This window comes from Pelodiscus sinensis, chromosome 23 (genome assembly GCF_049634645.1).
Source record: "Pelodiscus sinensis isolate JC-2024 chromosome 23, ASM4963464v1, whole genome shotgun sequence".
Lineage (NCBI taxonomy): Eukaryota > Metazoa > Chordata > Testudines > Trionychidae > Pelodiscus > Pelodiscus sinensis.
This window is the reverse complement of record NC_134733.1, coordinates 170,800-185,325: the sequence shown is the minus strand read 5'-3', so window position 1 is coordinate 185,325 and position 14,526 is coordinate 170,800. Positions and strand designations below refer to the sequence as shown.

The 14,526-nt window shown below is 49.4% G+C and overlaps 1 protein-coding gene across 13 annotated transcripts in view; it reads right to left on the bottom strand.

The window, feature by feature from the left end:
• KIF17 (kinesin family member 17) overlaps positions 1-14,526 on the bottom strand; it is a 196,009-nt gene that overhangs the window by 155,253 nt on the left and 26,230 nt on the right. For 11 of the 13 annotated variants that reach the window (XR_012897338.1, XM_075906586.1, XM_075906580.1 and 8 more), the window contains 2 exons: positions 11,408-11,554; positions 9,013-9,114 (listed from right to left, as the gene is read on the bottom strand). The exons of 1 other annotated variant lie outside the window; for it this stretch is intronic. Coding sequence is in view for 11 of the 12 variants with exons in the window: in XM_075906580.1 (XP_075762695.1) it covers positions 9,013-9,114; positions 11,408-11,554 (249 nt within the window). In the remaining variant the exon portion in view is untranslated. The remainder of the gene's footprint in view (positions 1-9,012; positions 9,115-11,407; positions 11,555-14,526) is intronic. One more of the 13 variants, XM_075906577.1, reaches the window with a different exon arrangement.

Below are 14,526 nucleotides of genomic sequence, written 5' to 3'. Positions count from 1 at the left end.
GTATAAAGAACATAATCAGGTTACAAGAGAGTTAAGATGTAGCACCTTAGCTAACGTACATTAGCACCTTAGCTAACATCAATAGCACCTTAGCTAACGTACATTATGATAGTACATTAGCTAACGCTTTGGGCTGCCCCAGGTGAAACCAGTTACATAATTATGTTAGGGCATACTATGAAGTATGATAATCAAATGACTGGGAAGATTCAAGTTAGGGGTGCTATGAAGGCTTAATCCTGGAGAGGTCCTCTCCAATGCCCATCTCTGATTGACTGAAGGAACAGCATTGTCTAGCATCAGAGGAAGCAATGCATAGCTTACTAGCGTGGAATAATGACATTCCACTCACTATAATTCAAAATTCCGGCAGAGGGGACTTTTCATAGATGTTAATAAAGTATATGGTGTGATGTTTTCCTAGTGGAGCGACTGAGTCTTTGGAATGCAGGGGAGTCCAGGACTCTCTGACATTGAAGGAAGCAAATACAAGAAGTTACTCACCCTGTGCAGTAATGATGGTTCTTTGAGATGTGTGTCCCCGCGGGTGCTCCACTCAGGTCTTAGTGCATCCTCGCACCACTGATCGGAGATTTTTGCCTAGTAGTGTCCCTTGCGCCAAGCCTGCGCACTCTTAGTCTCACATCATCGCTGTCTGTTGGGTGCACAAGCAGCGGGAAACTCCCTCTGTTCCTTTTCTACCTGAAATCCATTAAAGGACTCCAAGCACAGGGGAAAAAGGGAGGGTAGTGGAGCATCCACAGGGACACACATCTTGAAGAACCATTATTACTGCACAGGGTGAGTAACTTCTTCTCCATTGAGTGGTGTCCCTGTGGGTTTACCACTCAGGTGACTTTGTAGCCGTACCCACCAGATGGTAGTGGGCACTGGAGTCATTTATGTAGAGAAATGACTTATGTAGAGAAGCATCTCCCAGAGTGGTGGCAGGTATGGATCCTCTCTGTAGGGTATAATGCTGTGCGAAAGTGTGATGGGAGGACCATATCACAGCTCTACAAACGTCTGCCAATGGTACATTATGCAGGAAAGTCATTGTTGTGGCCATTGCATGTGTTGAGAGAGCCATGATAATCTGTGGTGGCTGTTTTCCACAAAGTTTATATGCAGCACACAATCCATTTGAAGATACGCTGCACAGAGATGGCTGTTCCCTTATGTGGCCCAGACCAAGAGATAAAGAGTCTTTCTGACTTCCTGGTCTCTTTGGTTCTAAGTAGAATGCAATGGCTCGTCTTGCATCCAGTGTGTGTGGGGGGGGTTCGGGGTGCGATCACCCCCTCCCAGCTCGAGAGGGGGGTTTGGCGGACCTCTGTGCCCCCTTCGGTTTGTCTCACCGCCGGGCCCCTGGCCGGAAGCCCAGGCGATCGGGTGCGATCACCCCCCTCCCTGGAAGGAGTGGGGGGGTCTGCGGACCCCGTAATTGTTACCCGTCGCTGCGGGAGGGGGCTCGCGCCCCTTAGCCCGACCCTCTTTCCCGGGGGTGCGGGGCTCGGTTCAATCGTCCGCCTACGCCGGCGTTGCTTGGAGCTGGATGCTCCTCTGGTGGAGGGAGGGGGACCCGGTCCCACCCTCTCTCCGGGTCCCAGCCCGGGGCCCTAAGCGTCAGGGCTTGCGAGCGCCCCAATGCGGTAGACGGGGGTCACTCCGCCCGTAACCCGTCTACCCACGGGCGCCAGAAAGCTTCCGCCCCGGGCTGCTTCCTCCCTTCACCCCACCCCTTTCGACGATCCGTCCACTGGCCTGGCTTACCGTGCCTCAGTTGGTGGGGTCGGGTGTTGGTCCGTGCCGAACCCGGGAGCCAATCATCCGCCCCGTCTTCTCGCCCGTTCAGGCTGCTCCCTCCATGGGCGTCGCATCCCGTCCGAGTCGCTGCCGGAGCCCGGGCTAGCAGCCCGTCTGCGCTGGGGGCTGGCCTGGGATCCCCGAGCGCGGGGTTGCGCCCCCAGGCGTGGTCGGGTGCATCCCCGGTCCGTCCTGGGACGCGGCCTGTCGCACGCTCCCCCGGAGGAGAGCCCCTTCCCCTGTGCCAGTGGGGCGTTTTAAACTGCCCCGCCGGCTCTGACGTCGGCCGCCGGCCCCGCCCCCTTGCTGACGCGGCCGGCACGTCTGCGGCATCCCGAGCGGCGCTCATGGCCCCTCCCCCTGACGCCCCAGGGAGGGGCTGTCTGCCTCGCGTCGGCGCAGCCGCGGAGGCAGATTCCGGCTGCCACCGCCGCCACGGCTGCGGCCTCGGCGCTGGGGCGCTCCGCCAGCCACCGCACAAGTCTCCCGGGCACCCAGGTCCCAGGGAGTGCAGGCCTGCGGCGGCCCGTCACAGTGTGCAAGATGGATTCTCTCAAGGAGGTATGAGGCTTAGGACAATATAAAAGTACGTATATAGGTTCATTTAGGTAGAAGTCCGATATGACCTTGTCGAGAAACCTGGGATGAGGCCTGAATATGATTTTATCTTCAGTATAGAATCATAGAACCATAGAGCTGGAAGAGACATCAAAAGGTCATCAAGTCCAGCCCCCTGTTCTAGGCAGGACCAATCCCAACTAAATCAACCCGGCCAGGGCTTTGTCAAGCCGAGACTTAAAAACACCTCTAGGGATGGAGACTCCTCTACTTCCCTAGTTAACCCATTCCAGTGTTTCACTACCCTGCTAGTGAAATAGTTTTTCCTAATATCTAACCTGGACCTCTCCCACCACAACTTGAGACCATTGCTCCTTGTTCTGCCATCTGTCACTACTGAGAACAGCCTCTCTCCATCCTCTTTGGAACCTCCCTTCAGGAAGTTGAAGGCCGCTATCAAATCCCCCCTCACTCTTCGCTTCTGAAGACTAAACAGACCTAAGTCCTTCAGCCTCTCCTCATAAGTCATATGCTCCAGCCCCCTAATCATTTTGGTTGCCCTCTGCTGGACCCTCTCCAATGCTTCCACATCCTTTTTGTAGTGGGGGGCCCAGAACTGGACACAATACTCCAGATGTGGCCTCACCAAAGCTGAATAAAGGGGAATAATCACATCTCTGGATCTAATGGCAATGCTCCTCTTAATGCAACCTAATATGCCATTAGCCTTCTTGGCTACAAGGGCACACTGTTGACTCATATCCATCTTCTCATCCACTGTAACCCCCAGGTCCTTTTCTGCCAAACTGCTCCTTTGCCAGTCAGTCCCCAGCTTGTAACTATGCTTGGGATTCTTCCGTCCCAAGGGCAGGACTCTGCACTTGTCCTTGTTGAACCTCATCAGATTTCTTGTGGCCCAATCCTCCAATTTGTCTAAGTAACCAGTTGATTGCTCTATCTTCCCCATTCGAATCAGGGGTCCTCCTTTCTTGCTCATTCCTCTCTGCATTTCTTCCCAGTATCCGACTTTCCCACTTCCCTCAGGGTTTTGGTCACCGTCCCCCAACGAACCTAGTTTAAAGCCCTCCTCACTAGATTTGCAAGCCTGCCCACGAAGATGCTTCGTTAGGTGGATCCCATCTCTTCCTAACAATCCTTCTGCCCAGAACAGAGTCCCATGGTTGAAGAAACCAAAGCCCTCTCTGCGACACCACCTGCACAACCATGCATTTACGTCCTCAATTCGACAATCCCTTCCCAGTCCTTTCCCTTCAACAGGGAGGATGGACGAGAACACCACTTGCGCTCTGAATTCTTGGATCCTTCTTCCCAGCACTACATAATCTGCAGTAACCCGCTCAAGGTCATTCTTGGCCGTATCGTTAGTTCCCACGTGGAGAAGCAGGAAGGGGTAGCGATCCAAAGGTTTGATCAGTTTGGTAAGCCTCTCAGTCACATCCTGAATGCGAGCTTCCGGTAAGCAGCACACCTCTTGAGATTCCAGGTCCGGACGGCAGATGGATGGCTCAGTCCCTCTTAGGAGGAAGTCCCCGACCACCACCACCCGTCGTTTTCTTTTGGGGGTGATGGCCGTGGAACCCCCCATCCCTAGGACTACGCATCCCATGCCTTCCAGTAGATAGTGTTCCTTTCTGGTTTCTTCCTAGGTTTAACAGTTAATTTGAACTAAGGGGTTTATCTCGGAATTCCGCTTTTCTGCCGCACGTAGAGATGGGCAGTTACTTCGGGCTAGTCAGTTTCCAAAATGGTGACCGGACGGGAATATGCTAATCAAGCGCAGGATATTTAAATCCTGCGCTTCATTAGCAATTTTGGTCGCCCTCATTAGCCTCCCTACTTCGAACTAGGGGGCTAGTGTAGATGTACCCATACAGAGTCAGCAGTGCAGAGCAGCAGCTAGCTCCCTAGAAGCTGGTGCATGTCAGTACTGGCTCCCCACATGTACCAGTTCCCACCTGCCACCTCACACTGCTGCCAGGGTGGCAGTCAGCTCCCCGGGAGCTGGACCGGGAGCAAGTATGTAACCATTTGGGTAACCAATAAGTTCATGATTATCGGTTACTAGTGTTACATGCAGCCCCTCTATCAGAGGCAACAGAGGGAGGGGTGAGAGCTGGTGCTTGTGCAAAGCCATTTTGAAAGCCAGATCTCCCTGAGCACCGGCTCCTGTGGAGCCACCAGTTCGCCCACCCACACTGCTGGCTCTCAGAGGTAGTAGTACAGGGGAGGGGACAGGCAGGAACCAGTATACATGAGAAGCTAGCTTTCAAGCTGGCTCCCTGCCTGTACCAGGGACTGAGGCGACTGCCCCTCCCATAGTATTGCTGCCTCCCACAGAGGCAGCTCTGTGTGTTTGGGGGGGAAGGTGGGAGCAAGCAGTCACAGAACCACCTGCCTCCCCCACACTGCTGCCTCTGAATCAGAGGCAGCAGTGTGGGGGACGGAGGGCAGCCGGGAGCCGGTAAACATGGGAAGTCAGCTTTGAAGCTGACTCCCCATGTGTACCAGCTCCCACCTACCCGACTGCCCCTCCCACCTCTGTTACAGAGAGTGGGATGGGGACTGGAGGTGATGCCATGAGCACCGGCTCCTATCTTCCCCTCCCCCATGTAAACATGCAGCCACTTAAAATTTCAGCAGATACACATTTACACAATTAAACACACTTTAATATCCTTATCGGTTACCCATTTAAACGGTTACACTCTTACATCCTTACTCAGAAAGGGCCCCTTATGTCTCCAACATGGCACTGACCAAATCAAGTGGCTGTTAGTCAGGACTCTTCCTAAAGCACTCCCCTTAAAAGGGAAAATGCATGCACACACACCCTCAAGGGACAGGACTCAGATCCCATTAGTGGGATGCATATGTGTGAGAGGGAAAGGTGCAATCATGATGGTTTTGTAATGATTTTTGTATTGCATTTTAAACTGATGCCAAAGGTGATAGGCACTAACCAGTCACAGCCATTCTTTTTCAGCAGGGGGACAAAAGGGCCAGATCCAACCTGCCAAGTAGGTGGATCCGGACCGTGGAGGCCCTGCCACTCCCCCTGTGCCCAGGTCAATCAGGGCCTAGGGACGGGGTGCGCACTACCCTTAGAGTCAATCCCAGACTACTGCACTAGGAAACACAATATGGGAAGGAGGTGAGCAGCCCTTGGTGGAGAAAGAACAGGTTAAAAACTATTTAGAAAAGCTAGACATACACAAATCCATGGGTCCGGATTTAACGCATCCTAGGGTACTGAGGGAGTTGGCAAATGTCATTGCAGAGCCTTTGGCCATTATCTTTGAAAACTCATGGAGATTGGGAGAGATCCCTGATGACTGGAAAAAGGCAAATGTAGTGCCCTTCTTTAAAAAATGGAAGAAGGACTGTCCTGGCTCCTTCCCCACTCTGGCATGATAAATGCAGAAGTGGGGGCCAGCAAAAGTACCCCCAAACCTTGTTTACCAGGCTTTGGTATAAAACTTCCTCCCAAAATCTTAACAACCTAGATTTTGGGGATAAAAATCTCTGCTGCCACCACCCAAATATGCTAAAGAAATCAGGGAGAGACTACTTAGGAAATATCACCCCTAAAGTACAAACCAGGACACAAAAATTAACCAATACCAGGTTAATAAAAAGAAAAGAGAAAACGTTTTATTTTTGCCACAATATTCCTGTATCCATAATAACTAGATGGAAAAGTAACAAAATAATATACTCATGGCCATGTAACTTAGTTACAAAGGAAAGCCAAAACATCAGATCCCATTTCCTAAACCATAAAATAACAAAACCTAACGGGTTTATCTAAACTTTACCCTACTTACAGAAAGTGAAGAATTGTTTCTTGGAGAGAGAGACATGTCTGCCTCCCTCAGTTGCTGGAGAGAACTCTCAAAGACAAAGGAGGGGAAACCAAACATTCCTTTGTCCTAATTTGAAATTCCTACCTACATTCCTATTGGCTGAATGTACCCAGGGGCGGACCGTGGATGTAGGCAACCTCGGCGTTTAACGTTTAACGCGGCGCCCAATGATGACATCACGCCATTGAGAGCTATGGAGGCGAGGGTGCCAATCGCCCATTCCGCCTAGTCGTCAGTTGCCGGCAGCTCTCCTCGAGCCTCTCCTCAGTGTACCTGGTTAGGTAAGGTTAACCCCTTAGTCCCCAGGCTGCTGGCTAACCCTCATGATCATGACAAGGACTATCCAGGGAACTACAGACCAGTCAGCCTTACTTCAGTCCCAGGAAAAATCATGGAGGGGATCCTCAAGGAATCCATTTTGAAGCACTTGGAAGAGGGGAAAGTGATCAGGAATAGTCAACATGGATTCACAAAGGGCAAGTCCTGCCTGGCCTACCTGATTAGCTTCTATGATGAGGTAACTGGCTGTGTGGGCATGGGGAAGTCAGTGAATGTGACATACCTTGACTTTAGCAAAGCTTTTGATACAGTCTCCCACAATATTCTTGCCAGCACGTTAAGTATGGATTGGATAAATGGACTGTAAAATGGATAAAAAGCTGGCTAGACTGTCAGGCCCAACGGGTAGTGATTAACAACTCAATGTCAAGTTGGTGGTCAGTTTCTAGTGGAGTGCCCCAACAATCTGTTCTAGGACTGTTTTTGTTCAACATCTTTATTAATGACCGGGATGAGGGGATGGTTTGCACCCTTAACAAGTTGCAGATGACACTAAGCTAGGGAGAGAGGCAGATACATTGGAGGGCAGGGATAGGGTAGAGAGTGACCTAGACAGATTAGGATTGGGCCAAAAGAAATCCAATGAGGTTCAACAAGCACAAGTGTAGAGTCCTGCACTTGGGACGGAAGAATCCCAAGCATTGTTACAGGCTGGGGACCAACTGGCTAAGTAATGGTTTGGCAGAAAAGGACCTTGGGATTACGGTGGATGAGAAGCAGAATATGAGTCAGTGTTCCCTTGTAGCCAAGAAACCTAATGGAATATTAGGTTGCATTAGGAGGAGCATTGCCAGCAGATCTAGAGAAGTGATTATTCCCCTTTATTCGGCTCTGGTGTGGCCACATCTGGAGTACTGTGTCCAGTTCTGGGCCCCCCACTATAGAAAGGATGTGGAATCATTGGAGAGGGCAACCAAAATGATTAGGGGGCTGAAGCACGTGACCTATGAGGAGAGGCTGAGGGATTTGTGCTTATTTAGTCTGCATAAGAGAAGAGTGAGGGGGAATTTGATAGCAGACTTTAACTTCCTAAAGGGAGGTTCCAAAGAGGATGGAGAAAGGCTGTCCACAGTAGTGACAGATGGCAGAACAAGGAGCAATGGTCTCAAGTTACAGTAGGGGAGGTCTAGGTTGGATATTAGGAAAAACTATTTCACTAGGACGGTGGGGAAGTACTCGGAGTGGTTACCTAGGGATATGGTGGAATCTCCATCCCTAGAGGTTTTTAAGTCTCAGCTTGACAAAGCCCTGGCTGGGTTGATTTAGTTGGGACTGGTCCTGCTTTGGCTGGGGGGCTGGACTTGATGACCTCCTGAGGTCTCTTCCAGCCCTATGAGTCTAAGAACCCTGGCATTTGATTCTAAGAGCAGTGCACCCGAAGGCAGGGAGTGAGAGACTTCGTGCATTCCCCTTGGCCCACAGGCCAATCAGGACCTGGGAGGGGTGGAAAGCATGCAAAGTCTCCTCCCACCCTGCCCCATCCCTGCAAGGAGCGCACACTCCTGGCAGGGCGGGAGGAGACTTTGTGTGCTTCCCCCGACCCCTAACCGTGATTGGCCTGGGGGAGCATGCAAAGTCTCCTCCCATCCTGAAGGGGCTTGGCATTTAATGTCAACTGCCAGCTGCTGCTCAGCTGGCAGGTGATTAAGCATGGCACTCCCTTGCAGAGCCGGGGCAGGGAGCGAGAGACTTCCCATGCTCCCCCTCCCGTAGGCCCTAATTGACCAGGGGCTGGGGGGGGGGGAGAGGGGAGTGTGCAAAGTCTTCTCCCTCCACCAGGGGCACAGGCACAGAGGCATAACAGCTGGCGGTTCTCAGGCAGGGGGAGGGGCAAAGACTTTGTGTGCACCCCAACCCCCAGACCTATCAGGATCTGTGGGTGGGGAAGCACAGAAGTGTCCTGGCCCTGCCCCTTCTACCTAAGGCCCTGCCCCTTCTGGGGTGGCCCAATGCTACTTCAAAAAATATTGCCCACCCCTATTCTTGTGTGCGTTCAGTTAAATCCAAATACACACATAAAATAACAGAAGTGGGTTTCCTGTTGTGAGTGCATATTCAGGCACTCACCCATCAAGAATGAGGAATTTTGAAATCCAGAGAGCATGTGATTCCAAGATTTCATCTAGGTAAAAAACATTGTTGATCATTTCAGCACCGATCTGAAGCACACTCTACTTTCATGCTCAATATTGTATTCAAATCTGGGTCTCAAACAACATAGTATGAGATATGGAGGAATAGGTGCAGACTGTACATAAAACTCACTATACATGAGAAGAATAGTTTTTGTCACAACCCAAATGCTTTACTTTTCAGTTTCTGCAAAAAGTTTCTGCTGGGTTCTCTCATTTCTATTAGGCATGCCTAGTAACTGCAAATTAAAACACATCCTCATTCAGCCATGACGACTTTATGATCTCCTCACCTCCAACTTTTGCTTGGTGTCAGCTCCTAATAAATCTCTTATGTCTTCAGTGTAAATCTCCAGATAAGAGACTCTCACCAAGAACTTGGTGTTTTCAGCACACTGTTCAAAACCAAAAGTTGAGATTTTAGGATAAGCTTTTCAAAAGTACCTAAGGATCACCTGAACATCTATTGACTGTCAACAAGAGTTGAGCGCCTAACTTCCCTTCACATTTTTTAAAATACTTAGTTTGCAGATTAACTATTTAGTTCACATTATATGGGAACCTTTCAAATTATAGATACAATACACAAACATCGAGAAGCTTAGAACTAATGCAGAGTAGAGATGTTAAAAAGTGGGTAATTGGGTAAATGTGTAACAGCTGAAAATCTCAGCAGTTCCACGGTTACCGGCACCTGCCGCTGGGGCGGCAGCTGGTTCTCCAGGAGCCAACATGCAATGGCAGCCAGCTTTTAAGCTGGTTCCTGGCACACACTGGCTTCTGCCTGCAGCTCCACTCCTGAGGAGCTGGCTGCCGCTCCCATGCTGCTGCCTCAAATACAGAAGCAGCAGCAGAGGATGGCAGCTGGCTCCTGAGGAGCAAGGTTCCCCAGGATGCCCCTGGCTTATCAGTTAACCATTTACACAGTTAAACTTTCACATCCCTAGTGCAGAGGTCTGGTTTACACTGGTAAATACCCAGCATCAAGATACAATCAATAAACCATGGTATTATGTAAAAAAAAAATTAATGGAGATTGCCTATCTCCTAGAACTGGAAGGGACCTTGAAAGGTCTTGAGTCCAGTCCACTGCCTTCACAGCAGGACCAAGTACCATCCCTGACGATTTTTGCCCCAAATGGCCTCCTCAAGGATTGAACTCACAACCCTGAGTTTAGGAGGCCAATGCTCAAACCACTGAGCTATCCCTCCCACCCTACTATGTAATATGCAACAAGACCTTTTAATATTCAGCTTGAAGTAAAAGTATCTTGCCCTTCTCTAGCAGCTTTCAGCAGAGGGTTTCATAGCACTTGATAGAAACTAATGACTTAAACCACACAACCCTCTAAGAGTTAGCCATATCTACACTGCAAGATTAGGTTGAATTTATTAAGTTCAATTTTTTTTATCATTCAAGTTTGTAAAGTCAAAAGTGAACATGCCCACTGTGTGCAAGAGTTCAATGTAGTGCATCCTTAGTATGGTGGCTACCATAAACTTTGACAGTGATGCACTGCGGATTGCTCTCTCAGAGTTCCTGCCACCCCCTGGCATTCTGGATTAGGTTCCAAGTGCCTAAGGGGACAAAAACAGTGAGCAGGTAGTTCTGGGTACATGCTGTCAGCCTCCCATGGTGCACTTATCTCCTCCCCCCCCCCCCCCCCCGCTTGAAAACAATGGCAAACAATCTTTTCACTCCTTCTCCTCCCTCCCCCCAGTTATCCATGCAGATGCCACAGCAAGGTGTCTTATGCTGCAATATATCTAAAGCCTAGACAGAAGCCACAGGAACGAGGAAGAATGAGAGGAGGGAATGAACACAGAGAAGTATGAAAGCACTGAGTGGAGCAAATGGCAGATGCTGGCAGCAGTAAATCCTGTTGACGCAGTGGAATACTGGTTCTGGTTCCGTGACACAAGCACCAACTGGTATGACCACATAGTTATGCAGTCATAGGACGATCGGCAGTGGCTGCAAAACTTTTGCATGTATAAGGTCATTTTCATGGACGTTTGCTAATTGCTTTCCCCTGCCCTGAAGCACAGCAATACCAAAATGAGACTCACTCTGACAGTTGAGAAGCAAGTAGCAAAAGTCCTGTGGAAGCGTGCAACAGCCTCTGTTCATGGTAGCCAGGGATGGCCATGAACAAGGCTTACTGCCAGAGCAGCCAGTTTGCGGCAGCCCCGCAGACAGGAGTTGCTTTGCTACAGAAACTCCGGTCGGTACGGGTCCCAACTCCCCAGTGGGACCCCCCCCATGGATAGGGACTGCTGCAAGAGCAGCCTCCCCTGATCCCCCCCACACACTGCTGCCTCTAGCGTTGGGGGGAGGAAGGGGCAAGCAGCACTGCAGAGATGGTGCTTTTTAGCCAGCTCCCCCCAACACTGGCTCCTTCCCCCCACTTGATGCCTGATATAGAGGCAGGAAAGGGGAGGGGAGGGAGAATGTGAGTAGTTGACTAATCGACTACTCTTTTACATCCCTAGTGGGGTTCAGACACTATTGTGGTGAATTCTGTAGAAAAACTTATTAATAAATAGCTAATAACATATAGGCCCAAACCCTCAAAAATAGTTAGGAACCTAACACCTACTGAAATCAATGAGAATTAAGCAACAAATCACCTTTGAGAATTTGGGCCATAGTCACTGCTTCTGTACCCATTTCACTTCATTACATACCTGTACACTCTCAAAAATGTGTTCAAATGCCCTGGGAATTATGCCTTTCTGTGGAGGAGGGTCCGTAATGCCCTGCATGGTAAATGACTTCCCACTGCCAGTCTGACCATAGGCAAAAATAGTGCCATTGTAGCCCTCAGTAACACCCTGGAAAATTAAAGAAAAATATAAAATGTCATTCACATGTTTTGAATTAAGCTACTAAGATTCTATCACCTAGCAGTGATTTTATGGGGAAACAGAAATGCTGAGTAAGCAAAGAAACTGCTATGTCATCTTTAGGCGGATGTACCTGAGCTGGAATTTTTAATCTGTTCTAAAATCTCCCATGGGATCTTTAATTTCCAAAAACCAAGGACTTGGTTTTACATACCAGCCAAAACCCAGAAAAATAAAAAGCATAGAAAACCTGAAGAAAAAGTAGGGGCAAGCTTCCTAGCTCAGGCCATAGATGAAGAGAATAAAACAGATTTCTCTCCAACCCCAGGGGCTGACAGAAAACAGAAGGTCAAAACAGAAAGGGTACATTGATTATACGAGAGAACATTTTGATACTTTTGCTGTAGGTCAGAAGATACTCTCATAACTGGAGAGACAGATGGAACTACTACTGATTATAAGATGGCTAAACAGGAAGTTTCAATCCTATAATAGTGATAAGAATATTATTTTCTCATCTTACACCTCCTTTGCAAAGTTGGATAAAGGAGGGAGTCACCTTTTCTTTATTCATTCCCATCTCAGCAAGACATGAAATAGATACAATTTTATGAGTCACCCTTGGGTGATGAATTTGCTCATTTTTTAAAAAACTCAATGCAAGATACCCCAGATGCACTGTCAATCTTACTATACATTTTAGAAATGTGTGTCCATCTGTCTGTCCATCCACCTGTGTGTCCAATTGTTCAAGAACACTTCCTAAATGGTAAGAGCTAGAACCAACAAATGTGGTATGCAGCTTCCTTTTATCGTGACTTAAAGCAAGGTAAAGATTTGGTTGTCCCAGGACAATGGGATGTTCCTGGAATTTGATTGTTTTTCATAAAATGGAAAGGAAGAGTCTGACAGGAGGGATAGTTATACTGCAAAATGACCACAGGGGACAGTGAGAGGCGAGAAATGAGGATCAGGACAGCCATAACCCCATTTGGCCAGCAAGCTGCTGCAGTTGAGAGAGGGCTGGGATCGTCCTCTCTCCCCCAAACAGCCTGAATACTAAACCCCTCATTTCCAGCGCCACCCCAGAACAATTATTTAAACAAAGAAAACCAAAACTTATTGAGTTAAAGACTCAAGCTTCACTGGGTAAATCTTCTAATAACAACTAACACAGAGAGTTTGAAAAAAATGAACCCCATACCAGTTCACCAGAGATTGAAATATTATTAGGGAGAGAGGCTGCAAAGTGCCATAAATGAGATAATAGGCAAAACCTTGATGAATTGTTCTGCCTCGTGCTGTGAAGCTCATCTTTGGTAAGCTACAAAGATGCCTTTGAGTGAGCAGAGGAGAAGATAATGTTCTTTGAATTACTGAAGTGGTTTCCCTGCAATCATTTGAAGTCCTGGTTGTCCCATCTTCTTCCACTGTTGAGAGGGGAAAGAGTACTAGGATTTCTACCCAGGTATTGTTGCTCAGGGGCTTCATCTTTCATATTAGCTGTGACATGGTCAGATCAGAAGGCTACAAAAAAGCAGTCCTATTGGATTCCGAGAGGTGGGCGAGCATTAGCCTGCCCACATCTAAAGGACCTTCCCCTAGCCTACTGGGAGGGTCCACAGAGCCCAGAACGCCAAATGATTACTGGGGACAAATAAAGAGAAAACAGGGACAAGTGTGGAGGTATTAAGGTCAAAACAAGGGAGCTGGATGGGGACAGCGAGCAGAGAACCCCGGACAGCACTGACTGCCCCTCGAAGGTATCAAGAAAGACAGCAGACGGCACCCAGTGGAACTCTGCCCAGATGCGTAAATGGATACAGGAGCAGAGAGAGACCTCTCAGTTGCAGGCCCCTCCCTCAGCCAACCTCTGCTCCCTGGTCTTGTAAATTGCCATTTTGGCTATAGCCAGGAGGAGGCTGATGAGGAGGTCCCATGACTTTGTAGGGCCACGGATGGGGTGTGCATATATTAATAGGTGAGAGGGGAAAATGCAGCCAGAACCTCAACAAGAGGTTCTGGAGGAGCCAAAAGAGGGGCTGTAACATGGCGCACTTGAGATAAATGTGCGCCAGGATCTCCCTCATGCCACAGAAGAGACAAGTGTCAGGAACAGCTGAACCTTGCCAAGTACACACCCATGCTCACAGCACCATGCAGGATTCTTCAGCTAATGTCCCTGGTGGGTTGCAGAACCAAGGTGGAGTAGGGACTTGCCCACCAGGGCTCCCCATCCTCTACTGGTGGTAGGAAGTCCCACTACTTGGTATTTGGGCAGGACACAAGGGTTAGGGAGTGAAGTGTGAAGCACTAGCGTGTACAGATGACTCTTCAGTGCAGTTTGAAAGGGGACTGACTGCAATGCATGTAGCCAGCTGGGGTGATGAGAGGGAGGGGATCTGGAAGACAAGTGGGGCCAGAGGCCGATGGAGAAATCAGGAGGGCCAGGGTGAGGGACACGTGGGGTGCCTTCTCTTGAAGGACCCTGTTGAGATAAACCCAAGCAGTGGATGGCAAAGCATCCCTCGCTTCCTGAAGTACACAGGGTAGCGAGCACCATGCGTTGGGGGAGGGCCAGTCTCCCTGGTCGAATTCCAGGAGGTGTCCAATCCTGGTGACTTCTGCCAGGACCAACTGCTGGTGTACTGAGGGGGACTCCACTGCCTGCACAAGAAGATGGGGATTGTGTAGCAGAGGCTCCACAAGGAGGTCTGCCCCCATGGTGGCTCCCAAGGACCAGGTCACTGAAAGCAGCTTCCAGGTCCAGAAGAGGTCCTGGTAGAAGGTCCTGGTAGAAGGCCAGCAGCTTGGAGAGGTCTCATGGAAGACTTCTCAAGTAAAGGAGCTGCCGATTGTATCAGAGTCCTCCATCATATGGCAGCCTCTGCAGGGCCTGGAGATGGAGGACATGAACCCGCATACGCAAACTTGTCAGGCCCTGTTCTCCGTCCACCAGG